This window comes from Bos indicus, chromosome 19, assembly GCF_029378745.1.
Source record: "Bos indicus isolate NIAB-ARS_2022 breed Sahiwal x Tharparkar chromosome 19, NIAB-ARS_B.indTharparkar_mat_pri_1.0, whole genome shotgun sequence".
Lineage (NCBI taxonomy): Eukaryota > Metazoa > Chordata > Mammalia > Artiodactyla > Bovidae > Bos > Bos indicus.
This window is the reverse complement of record NC_091778.1, coordinates 52775804-52794205: the sequence shown is the minus strand read 5'-3', so window position 1 is coordinate 52794205 and position 18402 is coordinate 52775804. Positions and strand designations below refer to the sequence as shown.

The following is an 18402-nucleotide window of genomic DNA, read 5'->3' as shown; positions in this document are numbered from 1 at the left end:
TGGGGAGGAGGCTCAGAGTGCCTTCCCTGTGGGGGGGGGGGGGGGGTTCAGCAAGGGGGCACAAGTGTCACAGGGCTCGTCCAGGCCCAGGCCGGAACAGAGGGCCATTCCCTCTGCTTGGGGTCTAGGGCCCAAGCTGGGGAACTGCAGGGCCAGGCAGGAAACGTCGGGGTGGGGGCACAGATTGAGAGCAAAGCTGGGCTGGGTACCCCACACCTGGCCTCGAGGAGCCTCCATCCCCACCACCCCAGGCCCCAGACCAGGAGAGACGAGTCAGGGTCACGCAAAGTATTAAAAGACACCTCTTTACTGTTACCACGCAGCCTCAGTGTCCCGCAGGGTAGCCGCAGCCTGTGGCAGCCGGTGGTCACTTGGCGCTCGGAAATGGCCGCCTGCACTGCTCCAGCAGCTCCTCCAGGTGTTCAGCCCGCTTCATCGCAGCCTACAACACCCGGTGCACCCTGGTCAGGCCAGGGCCACCCCACCCCACCCCTCAGGCAGGCCAGCAGTGGGCACCCACCTGGTGCTGCTTCCGGAGGCTGCTCACAGCCTCCTCCTTCTTTGCCAGGGCCATCTTCACCCTGCGGGGGAGTGCACGGGGTGCTTCAGCGCAGTGGCCGAGCCAGACCCCCAGGCCAGCCTGTAGCTGAGCGCGCCAGGGTGGGTGGTGGGAGATCTCCACCCCCGCCCCACTCCCACCAAAGAGCAGGAGGAGCTATTGTCCGGCCCAGCCCATCCCAGTCCTGCTGACTGGGCACTGCGCGGCCTGGAGGAGCTGACAACAGGATCTGTGACCCCACAGCTGACCCCATGTGAAGCCACACCCTTTGGGAAGGGCTCCCTGCTGAGAGGAGGCCAGGAAGCCTCCACCATATGCCTGCCTCAAAGAGCACCCACGGAGCAGGGGTGAGAGGCCAGAGACCTGGGAAGGACTAAGGGATAGCTGGTGGGGAGGGGAGGAGGGGTCAGCCTATTTGCATAGCACCCACTCCACCCGGTCCCAAGGGGCCAAGGGCCAGGGAGCTCCTCTCTGGACACCCACAGGTGGGGCACCTGCCCTGGTTTGGGATGGCTGGCTTCCTCCCAGGCCCTGGGGCCAGCATCACACAGAGAGGACAACCGAGCCTCAAGCAGGGAGCCCCTGGCTGCGGCTGATGGACGCATTCCGCATCAGCGGGAAGGAGGGAGCGCAGCCGTTCACCGTCCTTGGCCCAGCATCCTCTTTGGAGCCACAGGGTCCTGTCTGCCTTCCCCAGCCCTGTGCTCCCCAGGACCCCTGTCAACCCAGGAGCCCACCTCCCATGAACCTCCTCCAGCTCTGCTTGCTTCTCCCGTGTGAGCTGCTCCAGCTCCAGCCGCTGGCGGGCCCGCAGCTCAGCCAGCTCGGCCTTGGTCTGCCGGTTCTCCTCCTCGGATGTCGCCAGCCGGTCAGCGAACTCCTGGCGAAGGACCTGGGCGAGGCTGCTGCGCTCGCCAGTCAGCTGCTCATTCACCTGAGGGACATGGGGGACGACAGGGACAGTGTGAGTGGATGGCGGGGGCTGGGGGCCAGGGCTCAGGTGCCTGATCCACCTGCTCACCGCCTTCACGTCTGCCAGCTCCTTTTCCTTCTGTCGCACCAGGCCCTGCAGACGCACATTCTCCCCTTCTGCCTCCCCGAGGCGCCCCTTCAGTTCCGCACACCGCTCCTGGAGCTTCCGCTCTGACTGCTCCAGCTCCGAGAGCTCCGCCTCGTACTTATCCCGGAGGCGCTTGACCCTGGTGGCGGGAGAAGCTGGGTCAGGGCAGCCCTGTGGCCCATCTCTGGGCCTTGCTCTGGGCTTCTTGGGGCCTCACCGGTTCTCCGCAGCCCGTTCACTCTCCTCCCTGGCCTGTGTCATGTCAGCCTCCAGCCGGTGGATAACCAGCTCAATCTCCTTGTCCCGGCCTTTCCGGATCTCCTCCTTTAGCTCCCGTTCTCGGTTCAGCAACCATGCTTCCTGCAGGGGAGGCACATGGGGGCTGGGGGAGCTGGCTGAGGGTGGTGGAGGATGCTGAGGACCTCACCTGTCCTCAGGGGTGAGGGCCATGCCCTGTCATCAGGACCCAGCACGGGACCCAGCAGGGGCCTGAGTGGGAACTGTCAGCACAGCCTAGTTCTTCTCCCACTCAGAGACCGTGTCTTCTGCCAAACTGATCCTGATAAAAGAAGGGACCTCATCTGGCTGCTGAGGGCAGGGTGGGGCACCCACACGGCCAGGGGCCCCCACCCGGGAATGAGAGCATCAACGGGGCAGCCTCTTGGAAGGCAACCTGGAAATCCCATCTAGCTGAACACACCACGCCCTCTGACTCAGCCAAGTCTGGGAACGTATCCCACAGATATGAGGACCCCTCCATGCGTGGCTGTGGGAAGGGGACAGGGTGGCCACTGGGCCACACTCAGGCTTTGTCCCCTAGCTGATGGCTCGTGTGGCCCCTGTGTGCCTCTCCACCACCACCTCCTTTCAGGACAGGAGAGCGTGGTGCCACAGCCTATCTGGACATTGGCATGAGAGAATAAGGGGAGCCCTGCTCTCAAGTGGGCCCCTCACACTGGTTGTGGGTCAGCCTGTCAACTTTCAGAACATCCACCACCATCCTCTGGGGTCCACTCCAGCCCCCCAGTCTCTCCCATGCCCAGCTAGAAGTTCACTCAACTATGGCCAGAATCACACCGCCAACCCCAGGCAGCCAGAACCCATACCCGCCCAAGGGGAGGCCACCGATGTAGGGCCTACAGGCCTGCTTTGAGTCTGGGCAGGAGGGGAGAGGGAAGAAAGCCCCCACCCCGTCCCGGCCTCACCCGCCTCCCACCTCTTTCTTGGCGGAGTTGGCTTCCCACATCTGTCTCTCCACCTCCAGCTGGTCCTTCAGGGCCTTCAGTTCCATCTGGGGGCAGGCGACAGTGTGACAGCAGCCTTGCCTGGCCGCTCCCCACCCAGAGCTGGGTCTGTCAGGGCCTGCATGGGCCTGAGGTCAAGCTGAGGGTTTGTGGGGAGCTGGCTGGGGAGATTCCTAGTGTGAAACCAGGTTCGGCACAGTGCTTCAAGCAGCTGCTACCCTGTGGCAGGTGGGACGCTGGTCCCGGCGGTTGCCCTCCTCCACCCCTGGTGGGTGCTTTCCTGCTAGGCAGGCCCAGAGGGAAGCGGAGGGGCTGGGGGCGGGGCCTGGGCTGGGGGCGGGGCCTGGGCCGGGGGCGGGGCTGACCTGGTGCCTGCGCTCCTGCTCCTCTTTCCCCTTCTCAAACTCGGCCCTCAGGGCCCGGCCCCCCGCCGAGCTGCTCTCCTCTAGCTGCCGCCTCAGCTCATCCAGCTCTGCCCGCTGCCTGCAGGTGAGCAGGGGTCAGTCCTGGGAGGCTAGATGAGGCTGGGCAGGGCAGGGATGGGCAGGGCTAGGCCCCGCCCCGCAGTACCTGGCGGCCTGCTGGCCAAGCCGCTCCTTCTCCTCCGCAACCTCGTTGTAGAGCCGCCGCCGCTGCTGCTGCAGGGCCCGCTGCTCCTGCTCCAGGTGCTGCTCGAAGCTGTGGACACAGGACTCATTGGCAGGGGTGGGGGGTGGGGCAGACACAGGAGCACCTCACACCACAGGGGCCCAGGGCAGGCGCAGCCAGGACAAGCTCAGAACCCAGCAGTGGTCCCCGCGCTGTCCATCCCAGCCGCCCCCCAGAGCGCATCCTAGGAACTGAACTGCCCAGTACAGTTACAGCTGTCCTGCCCCTCGGTGTCCTGCACTAACCGCCCCGCCCCCCGCCCCAGATTTCTCTGACCCTGGAGGGAGGCTGCCAGGGAGCAGGTACTGTTCACTCTGGGAGTCTGTGCACACACCAGGCCTCGCTCCCCCACCAGTGTCCCCGGGACCCCCACCGCTGCTGGGCTCGCTCCCACTCCTGCCGGCCCAGCGCCTCCTTCTCCCGCTCCAGGTGCTCTCGGAGCTCCTCCGCCTGCCGGCCATAGTGCTGCGCCGCGCGCTCCTCTGCCTGCAGCAGCTCTGTCGCATGCAGACCCTTGAGCTTCTTTACCTCCTGCTTGTGCTTTGCGATCAGCTTCTGGATCTCAGGCTCCAGGCCTGCGGGTTGGGGGGAGTACTATGCTGCGGGACCTCTGTCCACCACTGCACTGCAGGGGCCCTGCCCCGCGCCCACCTGAACTGTGTGGGACCACTGACCTCTGCCCACTGGGACACCAGGGCTGCGGACCAGCCAGGAGACCCCCTCCAGGGGCTCCAGCCTGAAGCACAGCTGAGCCCACCAGTGCCCACAGCGCCACTCCCCGCCCACCGCACTGAGGCTCCCCCCTTGGTGCTCTGGCCTGCAGAGTCTCCCTGGAAGAAGGGGTCACTGCAGAGGAGGGTGTCCTGGGCAGGAGGGCCAGGGGTGGGCAGGCACAGTTGGGGCTGTCCCACCAGTCCTTAGAGGGTTCTATGAGTGGGAGACGAGCAGCCATCCTCCCCCAACCAAGACCACTCCCCCCACCCCACCCCACCCCACTCACTCCCCTGGAAGCTGGAGGAGGCAAGAAGACCCATCAAAGGGAGCCCAGGCCCCCAACCTGGACGGGGCCCTGTGTCAGGACGCTGGTCTGTGGCCAAGCTCGTGTGCCACCAGCCTCCCCTGCTCCTCCCAGCCTCGAACCAGTGAGGCCCATCCCTGGGTCTCACTGCTTCCTAGGAAGTCTCTGTGCCACACGTGCGACTGGAACTACTGTCCTTACTCGAGACCCCCATGACTGTCCTGCCCACGTGGTGGCTCCCAGCACGACGGCCCCTACCTTTGACCGTGATCTCCTTGATCTTCCGGGTTTTCTCATTGATCCACTTCTCTCTGCGGACTTTCTCCGTGGCGCTCATGAGTTCTTTGAGCTTCTTAATCTCCTATCAACAAGGAAACAGGAGTCAACAGAGGAGCTGTAGGAAGCGGGAGGATGCAAAGACACCCTGTTCCTGGCTGCCCGTGGGTTTCAGGAGGCAGCCTTTCAACAGTGACCCTGGACAAAGCAGGACGCACGAGGGACCGCGGTCCTTGTCTGATGAAAGCTGGGAGGAGTTAGCGGGGTCCCTCTGACCAAAGACCAGTGCTGTGGTAGGTCCCCGGTCACCTCCTCTGAACTACACCTCCTTACCTGTGACACAGGAGCAGTCTCCAAAGTCCCTCGGCCCCCACCCCAGGGTCAGCCACTTGCCAAGCTTTGGGAAAGCAGCTCGGAGGCCAAGGAATGAGGTGCCGGGGGCCGCCTGTCCTGGGGTCCCTCCCACAGGGCCTCCAGGCCTGGGCCAGGTGGTGGGAGGGCAAAGGGCTCACCAGCTCATGCTGCTCCTGCAGCTGGGCCTCCCTGTCCTTGCGCCTCTGGTCCCCCAGCTTCAGCTCAGCCACCAGGGCCTCGCACTTCTCGCCCAGAGCCTTCTTGTCTTCGATCAGCTGCAACCAGGGGTGGAGGTGAGGCTGCTGCCCTGTGAGGCCAGGAGGCCCAGCCTCCCCTCACCCAGGAGGCCCGCACACCAAATCCTGAGCCTTGCTTTGCCCCCTGGTCTGAGGGAGGATCCTGAGTCCTGGGGAGCACACACATGGACAAGGGCGACAGCTGCCCAAGCCTTGATCCCTCTGGGACCTGGCTGGTGTCAGCAGCGCTCGGACAGTGCCAGTGCCTTGGCTACAAGGCCCCGACTGTGGCCACACCAGGAGCTTCCTGGAACGGGGGTCATTCTGTCAACCCCGTCACCCGGCCTGTGGAGAAGGGCCTGCCCACTGCCTGCCAAGGTGTCTCCACGAAGCCCCCAGGACAGCACCCAGACTCGTGGAGGACTCCAGGCAGACCCCTCATTTGCAGACACCTATGGCCGCCAAGCAGAGTGTAGCTAATGGTCACCGGAGGCCACTTGGTTCCTCTGGGCTCTGTCCTCTCTCCACAGACCCCTCACACAGAGTTTTCCTCAGAAAAGGACCCAACGGGAGCTCAGCTGAGCACAGGGTGGGCGTGAAGCTTCCACCACCCTGTCAGGAGAGCTCTGGCTGCCCCGCCAGCCCCCGCAGACCAGGGGTGGCCTCCCCAGGAGAGTCCACGTGCACAGGAAAGTTCAGAGTCTGTCCTGCTGGGTGTGTCCCCAGGCCCCCAGAGGACCAACTGGTCCTGACTGACCCCGCAGGGCTGGACCCCACCTTGGACATTCTCTGCCCACCTGCTCCTGCTGCCTGCCCACCATGCTGGGTCGAGGACCATGGCCATGGGTCGGGGGAGGGTTATGGCCGTGGGGAGCATCATGGCGGGGGGGGCGGGGGGGCAGCACCGTGGGGCTGGTGTGTGTTGGACCAGCCCTGGTCTCCACAGAGGGAGCTGCTGTCTGTTTCTACAGAGAGAGAAGGAGGCCCACAGGGGAGGCCTATGGGTCCAGAAATTTCCACCAAGCCCAAGCTGGTCTGGAACCCAGTCCCGTCCTCCTGACCCGTGCCGAGCCCCGCGTCCAGGCAGCGCCACCTGGTCGATGAAGGACAGGTGCCGCTGTATGGTGGCCTCGTAGTGCTCCTTCTGCTGCCGCAGCTGCCGGCCCAGCTCCCTCTCCGTCTCTTTGACCCGCCGGAAGGTGAGGTCTCGCTGCTGTGCCTGTAGCGGGTGCGGGAGAAGAGACGGAGGCGAGGCCCTCAAGGGTCAGGCCAGGGGCTTGCTCCGGCTGGGGCCCTGGGGACAGATGCAGTGCTGATGGGGACGTTACCAGCGCCCTCTGCAGCAGCACCATCGCCTGCTTCTTCTCCTCCACCTCCAGCTGCAGTCGCATCACTGATGTGCTGACCTCGGACGCAGGCTCCAGGCGCCCCAGCCCCTCCTCCGGCATGGGCCCCTGCGAACGTGGCTGTGTCAGGCAGGCCATGGTCACCCACTAATGACCTGCTGTCCCCCCTGGAGACCCCTTCCACACCTGAGGAGCTGAGGCCGGCCGGCCCTGCCCAGACTTCTCCATCTCGTCCAGGAAGTTCATGATGCTCTGCAGCTTGGCCTCTGAAAGCAGGGTCCCATCCTCAGGGGGGCCAGCGGCTGCACTCAGCTTCCCAAATTTCTCCAGGTTGTCCGCTGTCAGGGAGCTGGCATCATCCTCCTACGTAGGAGGGGTGCAGGGTTAGGGGCCGTTTGGACAGTTGAGGACTCTGGGTCGGCCTTCCAGAAGCTGCTCAGGGTCCCCTGGGGTAGAGGAAGGCCTGGTCTGGAGGGAGGGCCTCTCAAGCTCCCCAGACCCTGGCAGGGGGTACCACTGGCATAGAGGCAGTACCCATCCCACCTCCACTCCTGGGTTCTTCTGAGGGTCCTAACCCTTAGTGAGCCGTGGGATAACTGGGGAGATTCAATCAGGTCCCATCTGGCCCTCGTTAGGGTCCTTACTAGAGCAGAGAGGAGCCTGGTGGACTGCCCTGGCCCCCAAAGCACCCCTGGGACCTGAATGGGCAGTGCCAGGACCCATGGTCACCTCGTCGGTCCAGGCATATTTGTCCTTGTGGTAGGCCCGGGGGCAGGGCAGCGGTTCAGGTTCCTGCTCCAGCAGCTTCAGCGTGTCCAGCAGCTCGTCCAGGGTTGCCTTTGACTTAGCCCTGCTCCCAGCTCGGCCCATGCCCTCCAGGCCCTCACCAGGCACGTCCTGGAGGCTGGCATCCTGCAGTAGATGGGCCGTTAGAGGCAGAGACCACCAGAGAACAGAAGGGTGAAGCTTTCTCCACATGAGCACGTGCCTGCCCAGCCACGTGGACTAAACTCGACCCGCCCCGCCCCACCTCCAGGAAAACAAAAAGGGTGGCTTGGTGGGAGGGGTCTCCAGAGGCTGGAGGCTTTGGCGAATGCCTAACCTGAGCTTCCAGCTCTTTTCTATTGGCCTGTAGTGGTGCCACCCCAGCATCCATGAATACCCAGAGAGATTCCAGAGCAACCATTGAGACCCCAGCCTTCTGCTAGATTGACAAGACCCATCCTGGGTTGCCTTTCCTGGTGTGAGTGACCCCACAGCCAGGGAGGGGCAGCGAAGGGGTAGGTGCCAACCACCCCGGCACCGATGCACCCCAGAGCCGAAGGCAGGCAGGCAGGGTTGGAAAGGCTGTGCTGAGACCTGAGGCTTGTCCTCTGAGAGCTGCCGGGGCTCTGGGGACGAGCCGAGGGCAGGCTGGCCGGCGTCCTCCAAGCCTGCGGTGTGGAAGCTGGCCCCTGCACAACAGAACACAGTGTCAGCCCACCAGGGGGCTGCAGACATGGAGGAGCCCTTGGGAAGAAGCCAGGCACAGGGGAGGCAGGCCTGGGACCGCACACGCCACGGTGGACCTCGTGGAGCAGTGGGGACACTGGGGAGCCCTGACCTTCTGGAGTGAGAGGTCACAGAGTTGGTGCAGCTGCTCTGAAAGGACCCTGTGTCCAGGTCCAGAGTAACTGGGACAGGAGTGGAGGAGCAGGGCCTGGTGTCTGCTGAGAGCAGACTCATTCATGAGTGGAAGCTGCCAATGGGGCAGTGGCATAGGGCACCAGGAGACATTGGCAAAGGCTGTACCTTCTTAGCCAGGAGCCTCCCTGAGGGAGAGGGATGGGGAAGGATGGGGAGGTCTGGGCAGGAGGCATCTGCTTTTAGGGATAACTCCAGGGGAAGTCACCATATCGGGGTGACCACACACAGAGCCGGAGGCAGTGGTGGGTGGGTGGCAGGGCAGCCTCTGGGCTCTCAGCCCTGCTCACCAGTGTTATTGGCCTTGCGGGTCTGCTGAGTGGTGCTCCCCGGCCTCATGGCTGGCTCCTGGGTGGGCTGGGGCTTCTCCGTCTCCCCCATCCCCTTCAGCGGCCCAAGGTCAGCATTGCCTGATTTCTGGGCTCGCTTCTGCTGCAGTTCCTGTCGTGGGGAGCCCTTGTGAGCAGCTGGGGCCAGGGGAGAGGGCCGGCCCTCATCCTCCTCGAATCACACTGCCCAAGGCCCCGTGCCCAGGGTCTGGGGGAAGGGGGCAGCAGGGTCCCCAGGAGCACAAGTGGTCTTGGCACAGAGGGTCCTCCCTCAGTGCCAGGCTCCCCACGTGGCTCAGGCCACCCCCTCACTTGGATGGCTGCCCTCCGGGCCTGGCGCGCCTTCTCCTCCCTGGCCTTCCTCCTAGCTGCCTCTCTCTGTTGGTGTTGGTCCAGGAGGGACCCCTCTCCCAGCCGCTGCCGCTGCCCCTGCAGAAGCCAAGCCACAGTGGGTTTGACTGGAGAGATGGGGTGGCCCCATCCTGCCATTTCCCTGCCCCACAGAGGACAAGCCCCCCTCTCTCAGGTGGTCAGCGGCTCCTGAAGATGGGAAATGGCTTTGCCTCCCAGCTAGAAACCCACCCCATGTTTCAGCAGGGGTGACCCGGCACCCAGGTCCTGTGACCGAGCAATTCGGGAGGGAGGAAGCTGACCCCCTAGATGAAGTGGACTCATGGGGCAATTCTAGGTTCAAGCCCACTGGTCGAAACCCTGCCGTACACAGCAGGACCCCTGGGATTCACGCCCACCCCTCAGAGTGTGGCTCACACACCCACACTGACCTCTCGCTTGGACGCCAGCAGGTGCTCCAGGCGGGCAGCTCCGGCTCGGCGCCGCTGCACCTGGTGTCGGTACCAACGCTGGATGGTGACAGCAGCCTGGTTCACCTGGTGGATGAACCTGCCAGAGAGCGGGGTCAGGATGGAGGCGGCTGAGTCACAGCCTCCCTCCCTGGGTCTCCAGGAGGCCCAGCGGGCAGAGAAGCGGCGGTGCATGCAGCCCTTCTTCAAGTGCCAGCGTTCCCCGGGGAAATGGAAAAGCTCATCCCCACAGACTATTCATGATCAATAGAAACCGAAAGGAACCCAGAGGCCCACCACCACCTGTGGGCGAATGCTGTGTGCTCCTGATGATGACACTACTCAGAGACAAAGAGTAACAAGTCAGAGGCCCTGCAGGCTGAGCACGGGGGCCACAGGCTGGGGCTCCAGGCATGGCCCACCGGGGAAAGCAAACTAGAGGGGACAGGCTGGTGTGGCCAGGGTCTTGGCCAGGAGGGGCTGGGGGAGGGTGCGTGAGGGGATCCTGGGGTAGGGGGTGATGTTGTTCCGACTATACACGTGTTGAGTTCATAAACTTGCGCCCTAAGAGGGGCACCCTGTTGCGTGTACATTTTACTCAGTAAAGCAGGTTAAACCCAAAGCCTTCATCTGGGCTCTCGGGACCCCTTGTCGATTCACTTGGCAGAGGCGCTAATGGACCATACAGGATGTGAGCGGTCACCGGCCGTGGGACATGCACCCAGAGGGGTGTCCCAGTGGGGACACCCGGGCCTTGCCCAGCTCCTCCCGCTCACCCATTTCCAGGGCCTGGTTCTGAGCTCTGTTGGGACAGCCGTGATGACTGCTCAGCCAGGTGAGGCTCTCAGAGCCCAGGCTCTGACCAAGCATGTCACAGACCTGCAGCCACAGCAGAAGATCCCACTGCGCCCACATCCCGCCCTCTCCAGGGGCCAGATTTCAGGCGCAGCGCCATCAGTGTTCTGACCTTTGCAGTTTTTTATCTTCCTTCTGTTTAATGTTTTCTTACTTGGCAGTTTACTGAAGTGATTACATACTTATAAAACTTACCCATTTGGAATATACCATTCAATGATTTTTAGTAAATTTAGAGAGCTCTATGACCACTGGCATGATCCAGTTCTAGAATGTTTCCACTGATCCTAAAAGACCCCCTCTGCGCTCCTCTGGCCCCAGCCAGCCAGTGCTCTACTTTCTGATTCTGCAGATCTGCTTTTGTTGATGCTTTGTATGAAGAGAACTGTACAACGTGTGGTCTTTTCAGCCTGCGTCATCTTAAAACAATTCTTGAATGGACATTTCTCTCCCTGGCACCTCAGGCCTCCTCCCAGCCCCAGGGGTGGTCACCTCTCAGCCTCCTCCTCGGTCACCTCCTTCCGTCTGAGCAGGCCGGTGGTACCCCCCGAGTTATTCTGGACCACGTGGTTGCTGCGGGCCACATTCTTCTGCGGCTTCCCGAGGCTGCTGCCCTCGCCCTCATCCGTGGCTGCCTTGATAATGTTGCTGACCGGGAGGAGGGAGAAAGATTCACAGCCGCCTAACATGGCCCCCTCTCCCGGCTCCCAGGGGACGGCTCTGTCTGTGGCTCGGGGAGCCGCCTTAGCCTTGTCCCAGGGCCTGAGGACCCCAGGAGCAGGTGAGGTCCTGTTCTGACATGCTGGTCATCCTCAGGGTCACCTACTCCCCCACCAGGGCCCATCTGGTGGCACCCAGGGTTAAAGGGCTCCACACTTAAAACAGCAGGATCCCAGAGCCGGATGGTGACTCGACACCCATAGGCCGTCCCTGACCTGAGCATGCTATGCACTGGACGTGAGGGTGAGGGACCGGGGGTGGGGCTGCTCTGCTCAGCCTGCTCAAGGTCCCCCTTGGCTTTGGTCTCAGATGGGGACAGGGGACGTGGGGGACAGCTGTGGTTTGCTCAGTGGAACCCCAGATCAAGATGAGCCTGGGCTTGCCTGTGCAGCCAGGGCCTTACTTGAGGGAGGGAGCCGTGCGGTTGGAGCTCTTGGGGGGCGGCGGCACCCTTTCTGAGGGGGTGTAGTGGTTGTGCACCATGGTGGTGACGCAGTTGCCCACGGCACCCTTGTTGCTCCTGCCGGGAGAGACGGGGGTGGGGGTGGCTTCAGGCTCGGAAAGGACCCCCGATTCACGCAGGTGGTGCCAGGGCTCACTGTGGCACTGTCCCAGTGTCCCTGCCGGGCCCCCTCCACGGCCACCATGCCCAAAGGTGGGGCCCTTCGCAGGACCCAGGGAAGCTCCATCAGGCTGTTCGGCCAAGTGGAACCCAGGGTGTGAGGGTGCAGCCAATGTACCTGTTGTTGGCGGTGAAGTTGGGGGCCAGGGGCACCGTGCACTCTCTTCTCCTCGGGCCCACTGGCACGTCGAGGGCTCCAGGACTCTGGGCATCGGATGGCAAGGTAAAGGCCCTGGGCTGGTCATCCTGTCGGTGCACACAGGCAACAGTCCATCACCCCGCTGCACGCACCTCTGACGCAGGGCCCCTGCCCTGCCCCCACTGCCTCACCCACACATGGGGAGCTGTGAGAGGACCCAGAGGCTGGGACGGTCTTTGCTCCTCCTCACACTGACCACTGTGGTCAAAGCTGGCTAACTAACACTGATGCCCCCTGCCCCCCACCAGCCCGTCCTGCAGGGCAGTGAGAACAAAGTCAGAACCAGGCGTCAGCCCCAATGAAACAGCCTGACGGCCTGTCGACTCAGCTCAGCTGCAGCCTCACCAGCACATTCCACGTGGCTCCCTTCTCACTGGAGGCTTTGCTCAGACTGGCTGGCCTTTTTCTCCCACTGGGGCTGCCCTCGAAGAGAGTCAGGAAGTCTGGGGGCTCTGCCGGCCTGAGTCACAGAGAGGATGGCAAGCAAGGTCAGTCACAGGGCCTGGGGAGCCCGGCTCCAGGAATCCAGATGGGAACTCATCTTACAAGGGGACAGGAGGGGCCAGGTCACTGATGGGATCTCCTACTCCCAAGCTTGTGGCATGAAATATCACTTCTCAGCCCCGCTCTGACAACCACTCCTGGAAGAGACGCTCGCACCCTGTCCTGTGGCCACCATGACAGCCCCAGGGAAAGCGCAACAAAGACAAGGGAGAGGAGCAGGTGGGTGGTGGGGGGGGCAGCCTTGAGATTCACATCTCTGCGCAGGAAATGACAGGCCAAGACTCATCCTGCCTGCCTTGCCCCGCGCTGGCCCCCTGTCCAGCCAGCACTCACGCCGGTGAGGCTGGGAGAAGGACCAACTGAGGCAGGAGAGCAGGACGGGAGTACCTGGGGGGTCAGAGGTTACCTGAGGGGGCTGGGCCATGCCTGGTTGGCTTGTGGCTGGTTGACCTGCGTGGCGCTATTAGATCTGCGAAGGTTGTTAATGGCCCGGGAGCCTCCGGGCCCTGGGTTCTCCTGCAAAAAGGAGGGAAGCAACTGACCGTGTGGCTGAGGTTTCAGACCTTGTGAGTCCACTCAGGGCCAGGCCAGGCTTGGACCCAGATTGAGTGAGAGGCTCTCCTGGGTCACATGTAGACAGGTGAGCAGGGGGAACAGGTGACAGGTGGGAGGGGGAACACCGTGGGGGCCCTGGGTTTGTCCAGCTGAGGCGGGGCAGGTCCCCGGCCTCTCATGTGAAATGGGAGCGCCTCACCCCTGGCAGGTGGAAGGTCCAAGGGGAGGCATGTGACGCCTGCCCAGGCACCGCAGCAAAGGCTGCCCTCCTCCTCATCACCTTCTCACCAATGAGCCTGGCCGTCCACTCCCCATGGCAGCTCTCGTCCCAGAGTTCCTGCTGCCATCCGGCTACCCACCTGCCACCGACTGCCTGCCCTGCACGGTATGTCCAAGGCCACCAGGAGCTCCTCCTTTCCCACACATCAACCTCACAGAGGAATCACACACTGGAACAGGAGGGATGGAGGACTTGGTGCTGGCAGGATCTAGGCTCTATGTGGGGCCAGGTGACCCTAGCAGCGACCTCTTGGTGAGTCAGCTCCCTAGTCTATGAGCCAGAGTCCTTCCTGCCCCCGGATAGCCCCAGGGATAATGGGATAATGGACATGAAGGTGCCTGCTGAGGTGTGCAGCTTACCCAGGAGTCAGACGCCACCCCAAGACAGGGGGCCCTGAATAGCCTCCAGACCTGATACCCAGCTCTAATACTCACCAACAGCTTCCTCCTTGGCTCATTGCCCGTGACCACGGAGATGGAGCGGGTGATGGGCTTGGTGGCGGAAGCACTATTGGGGCGCCGGTTCATGGGTGGAGGGAGGCCTGTCAGACTCAAGTCCACACCTTCCAGGCTGCCCTCGGGGCCGCTGAGGGCCCTGGAGCCTTTCATGGTGGACAGGTGGCCCTGAGAAGAGAATAAGGGCGGTGAGCAGGCGTCCTCTGAGGGACCAGGTGGTGTGCACGCCCTCTCCAGCTCGGCCGCAAGGGCCTAGGGCTGAGGGTCCGAGTCTGCGTGCCGCTCAGCTCCCCAGAGGCCTGCCGTGCCCAGGACCCTTGTTGCTCGGTGGCTGTCTCCTTATCAGGAGCAGAAGCAAGTGGCAGAGCAGGACACTGAGCATTAACAGCAAAAGGAGGTTTCCTGGGGTCAAGATGACCCTCCCTGGAAGGGCACTGCAGGGGGTGACCCTGGGCTGCTGAAAGTCATAGGTATGAGCCCTCATCCCACGACAGGTACTCTACCTGCCTGGGCCCCGTATTCCTCATCTATAAAATGGGCCTTCAAAAGTGCCTCCTCACAGGGTATCATGAGGTTCAGACAAGGTGGCCATGAGGCTGGCCTGTGGTGAGCACCCCACGGGCGATATTCAAACTGGGATTTGTTAAAGCCCCTAAACTTATCTGGCCATGGAACTCTCCCTCTGTCTCCTTAGAACCATCCAGAATACCCACGAGCTCCTGGGAGGCAGCATCTACTCTCGTGTTGAGGTTCCCCTCCTTCCCTCCTAGGGTGGCACTTTCACTGTACATTGCTGGCCCTTCCCATCCGACTGCTCAACCCTGGGCCTCTTCCCTCTATCCTAGGGGACAGCCTCTGGCCTCCTGGAGTCAAACACCATCTCTGCATGGCCGGTTCCCACAGGCATACCTCTCACCACCCCCTTATCCCCTAGTTCCCAGCTTAGCTGACCATGGAGTACATGGCACCTCAGACCCAAACAGACTCCTGACTGCCACCTCCAGCTGCCCCTCCCCAGTGGGTGTTTTCTGAAACTGGCTCAGACCAAAGATTCAAGTGTCATCCTGACCTCTTCCGCCTCTCACCTCCGCCCCCACCCCCTCAGGCACCTAGCCAGTGCCCCTTTCGCGTCAGTCCCTTCCCTCCACAACCCCGCCTGAGCCCCCATCTCCTCAGACTGAAAAACTACGGCAACCCCTCCTCTGGCCCTGCCTGACCAGCCTAGCCTCTCCCCACAAGGCATCCTTAGCTGATCTTTCTGAACCGGGTCTCAGATCAGGGCGGGAGGACACTCAGGCAGGAGGAATCAAGTCAGCAGACCCGGACTGAGAACAACGCCTCTAAGACCTGACCCTGTTCTCTGTGACCTCCTCACTGCCTCCCTTTCCCTCCTTCGATCTGCTTGAGACCCTTCCCTGGGATGTCCTGAGGCGCCCCTGCCCCCCCAACTCAGAGGACTGCCCGTCCCTGTCACTCCTCACTCCAACATCCTGCTTCCCTTGTCTCCCTTGGCCACCTGCCCACACAGGTTGGTCTGTGCACTGCCGGATGCCCTCGTAAGAATGTAAGGTCCACGAGAGTGGGGACCCTGCAACCCCAGAATCTGGCATGTGGCACGTGCTCAGGTAACCAGAGGGGATGAGCTGGCACCAGGAGGGACCAGAAAGGAATGAGCATGGCCCTCCATGGCATAGAGGACTCTGGTGGGCCAGCGGGCACACACCATCATCACCCAGGTTCAGCACTGCAGCCTCCTTCAGCCCCAACACCCACAGCAGAGGCTTTGGCCCCTACTCTCCAGAGTGAAGGCAGAGGCTGTCCCTGCCACTCACTAGGCCAGTGTCTTTGGGTATGTGTTTCCGGTAGTGTGAGTGAAATTTAACACCCTCCTCTCTTCCAGGCACCAGCCACACCCAGCCTAACTGGGCCCACTCGAGGGGCTGGCACCCTTGAGCAGCAAGGAGTGTGGGGGGCTCTGGGATGGTAAACAAAACCTCTCCATGGAACCCTCCAGACTAGACCTCATCTTGCATACAGAGGTGTCCCTCCCAGGATCTGAAGGTGGTGTCCAGAGCCTCCACCTGGACCTCTCAGGATGAGCTGTCCCAGAACCCCAGGAAGTTTCCCTGCAGGCAGCTCCCCATGTCCCTGGGGTTTGGCTCAAGGCAGGGAGATCATCCTCCCAGGAAAGCGGTAGGAGCTCACGGGCCCTGGGGCATGAGCCCCTCCTCACCTGTGTGGGGGCGCTGAGGGGCTCTTACCTGCATCTTCCCCCTCGTCTGGGTACCCTAAACTGCACGAGAACCCACCTCACCTGCATGGACCTCTTCACCTGTGTGAGTGCCAGGCCCCCTCACCTGCGCTGGCCTCCCCACCTAGGCGGGCCCAGGACCACCTCACCGGCGCGGGGACGCCCTCACTGGCACGAGCCCCCTCTCACTGGCACGAGGCCCACTCACCGGCACGTTCCACCTCACCTGCACAGCCCGGGATGCCCCTCCCTGCGCGGGCCAGGATCCCCTCATCTGCGTGGGCCAGCCCTTGTGCGCCGGTCCTGGAGATTCTTCACCTGCGGGGGCCACCCCAATTGCACAGGGACCCTCTCACCTGCGTGAGTCGGGCCTGGAACTCGGGGCCTGTAGGACCGAACGGCGAGGGATGCGCGGGGCCCTCCAAGTGGAGACACGGGGAGCCTAGGCTTCGGGCCGACGACCTCGGGACCTCGCGCCCTCGCGCCCCCAGGCCCCGGCGCTGACTACGAGGCCCGGTGACAATGAAGCGGTCGGGCGAGCAGCGGCAGCTAGCAACCAAACAGCCTAGAACCTCCTCCCCGTCCGTCACGGAGGCCCGCCTTTCCTGCCCGCGCCCCTTCTGGATTGGCTCTCCGGCCGCCCACTCCGGACGTTCCGGGAGTTCATTGGGTGACTCGGCTGTCCTTCGAGAAGTTCAACCGTGGGAGGAGCCGCAGGGAGCTGGGGTGGTGCCTGTGGTGGCGGCGGGCTGCCGATTGGATATGGCCGCGGGAGGCGGGGCCTTGGCTGCGGTGGGGCGGGCCCTAGGCGGAGCCTCTGAGAAGGGGTGGGCGACGAGGAGAAAGGGACGGCGCGTGGGGAGGGCCGTGGAGTGCGCAGGGTAGCTCCGCGCTTCTTCTTACCGTGGGCCCAGCCAGCCTTCCGTGCTCCCACTCAGTCCCAGGCCGCGTCGTCCCCCTAGCTCCCATGCCGTCCCGCGGATCCCACGCGGTCCCTGGGCTCTCGCGCGGTACCCGAGCTCCCTCCTTGCCCAGACTCGTCTGGACACCTGGGTCCAGTTACCCTCTGAAAGCTCCGTTTTGGGGTCTGGACCCGCGAGTCCCAGGAAGGCCCGCCTGTCAATAGGGGCCCTTCCTCGGGCGACCCTGACACCTACCCTCACCCTTAATGCCGGCTCCCCTCCTTACACCCAAGACCGCGCGGTGGCGGCGTTGTCCTTTTTTTTTTTTTTTTTTCTGTTCTTTTCCTGTCTTGACAATGCCATCCTGCCCCCCCCCCCACCGCCTTTTTTTTTTTTTTTTTTTTTTTGCCTCCTTCTCCGAAGTTTTAATCCCCCACCTCCACTCCCCACCGCCCGCCCTCCCACCGCCTGGAGGTTGTTTCCTATCGTTTCTCACGTCCAGACCACTGTCCCCACTGGCAGTTCAGTTCAGTTCAGTCGCTCAGTCGTGTCCGACTCTTTGCGACCCCATGAATCGCAGCACGCCAGGCCTCCCTGTCCATCACCAACTGCTGGAGTTCACTCAGACTCACGTCCATCGAGTCAGTGATGCCATCCAGCCATCTCATCCTCTGTCGTCCCCTTCTCCTCCTGCCCCCAATCCCTCCCAGCATCAGAGTCTTTTCCAATGAGTCAACTCTTAGCATGAGGTGGCCCAAGTACTGGAGTTTCAGCTTTAGCATCATTCCTTCCAAAGAAATCCCAGGGCTGATCTCCTTCAGAATGGACTGGTTGGATCTCCTTGCAGTCCAAGGGACTCTCAAGAGCCTTCTCCAACACCACAGTTCAAAAGCATCAATTCTTTGGCACTCAGCCTTCTTCACAGTCCAACTCTCACATCCATACATGACCACTGGAAAAACCATAGCCTTGACTAGACAGACTTTGTTGGCAAAGTAATGTCTCTGCTTTTGAATATGCTATCTAGGTTGGTCATAACTTTCCTTCCAAGGAGTAAGCGTCTTTTAATTTCATGGCTGCAGTCACCATCTGCAGTGATTTTGGAGCCCCCCAAAATAAAGTCTGACACTGTTTCCACTGTTTCCCCATCTATTTCCCATGAAGTGATGGGACCAGATGCCATGATCTCCGTTTTCTGAATGTTGAGCTTTAAGCCAACTTTTTCACTCTCCACTTTCACTTTTATCAAGAGGCTTTTGAGTTCCTCTTCACTTTCTGCCATAAGGGTGGTGTCATCTGCATATCTGAGGTTATTGATATTTCTCCCAGCAATCTTGATTCCAGCTTGTGTTTCTTCCAGTCCAGCGTTTCTCATGATGTCCTCTGCATATAAGTTAAATAAGCAGGGTGACAATATACAGCCTTGACGTACTCCTTTTCCTATTTGGAGCCAGCCTGTCGTCCCGCTGGCAGGACCTCCTCTTCGGCGTCCTGCATGTTTCCCTA

At 62.1% G+C, this 18402-nt stretch overlaps 1 protein-coding gene across 3 annotated transcripts; it reads right to left on the bottom strand.

The window, feature by feature from the left end:
- Positions 1-289: 289 nt before the first annotated feature.
- On the bottom strand, positions 290-16574 carry CEP131 (centrosomal protein 131). 3 transcript variants are annotated; one of them, XM_019982343.2, is made up of 26 exons: positions 16351-16574; positions 13723-13911; positions 12860-12969; positions 12295-12409; positions 11869-11996; positions 11532-11648; positions 10901-11056; positions 9536-9653; positions 9066-9182; positions 8715-8865; positions 8101-8195; positions 7471-7653; positions 6928-7104; positions 6724-6849; positions 6489-6614; positions 5318-5434; positions 4788-4890; positions 3885-4086; positions 3434-3541; positions 3229-3346; positions 2836-2910; positions 1837-1979; positions 1581-1758; positions 1297-1493; positions 521-581; positions 290-442 (listed from the first exon to the last, which is right to left on the bottom strand). In XM_019982343.2, exons 2-26 carry the CDS (start codon positions 13894-13896, stop codon positions 368-370), a joined length of 3270 nt encoding a protein of 1089 aa, XP_019837902.2. In that variant the 5' UTR covers positions 13897-13911; positions 16351-16574; the 3' UTR covers positions 290-367. The 3 variants fall into 3 exon arrangements, with proteins under 3 accessions (XP_019837902.2, XP_019837900.2, XP_019837903.2); XM_019982341.2 differs by lacking the exon at positions 16351-16574 and adding an exon at positions 16221-16344; XM_019982344.2 differs by lacking the exons at positions 9066-9182; positions 16351-16574 and adding an exon at positions 16221-16344.
- Between the last annotated feature and the right edge of the window lie 1828 nt (positions 16575-18402).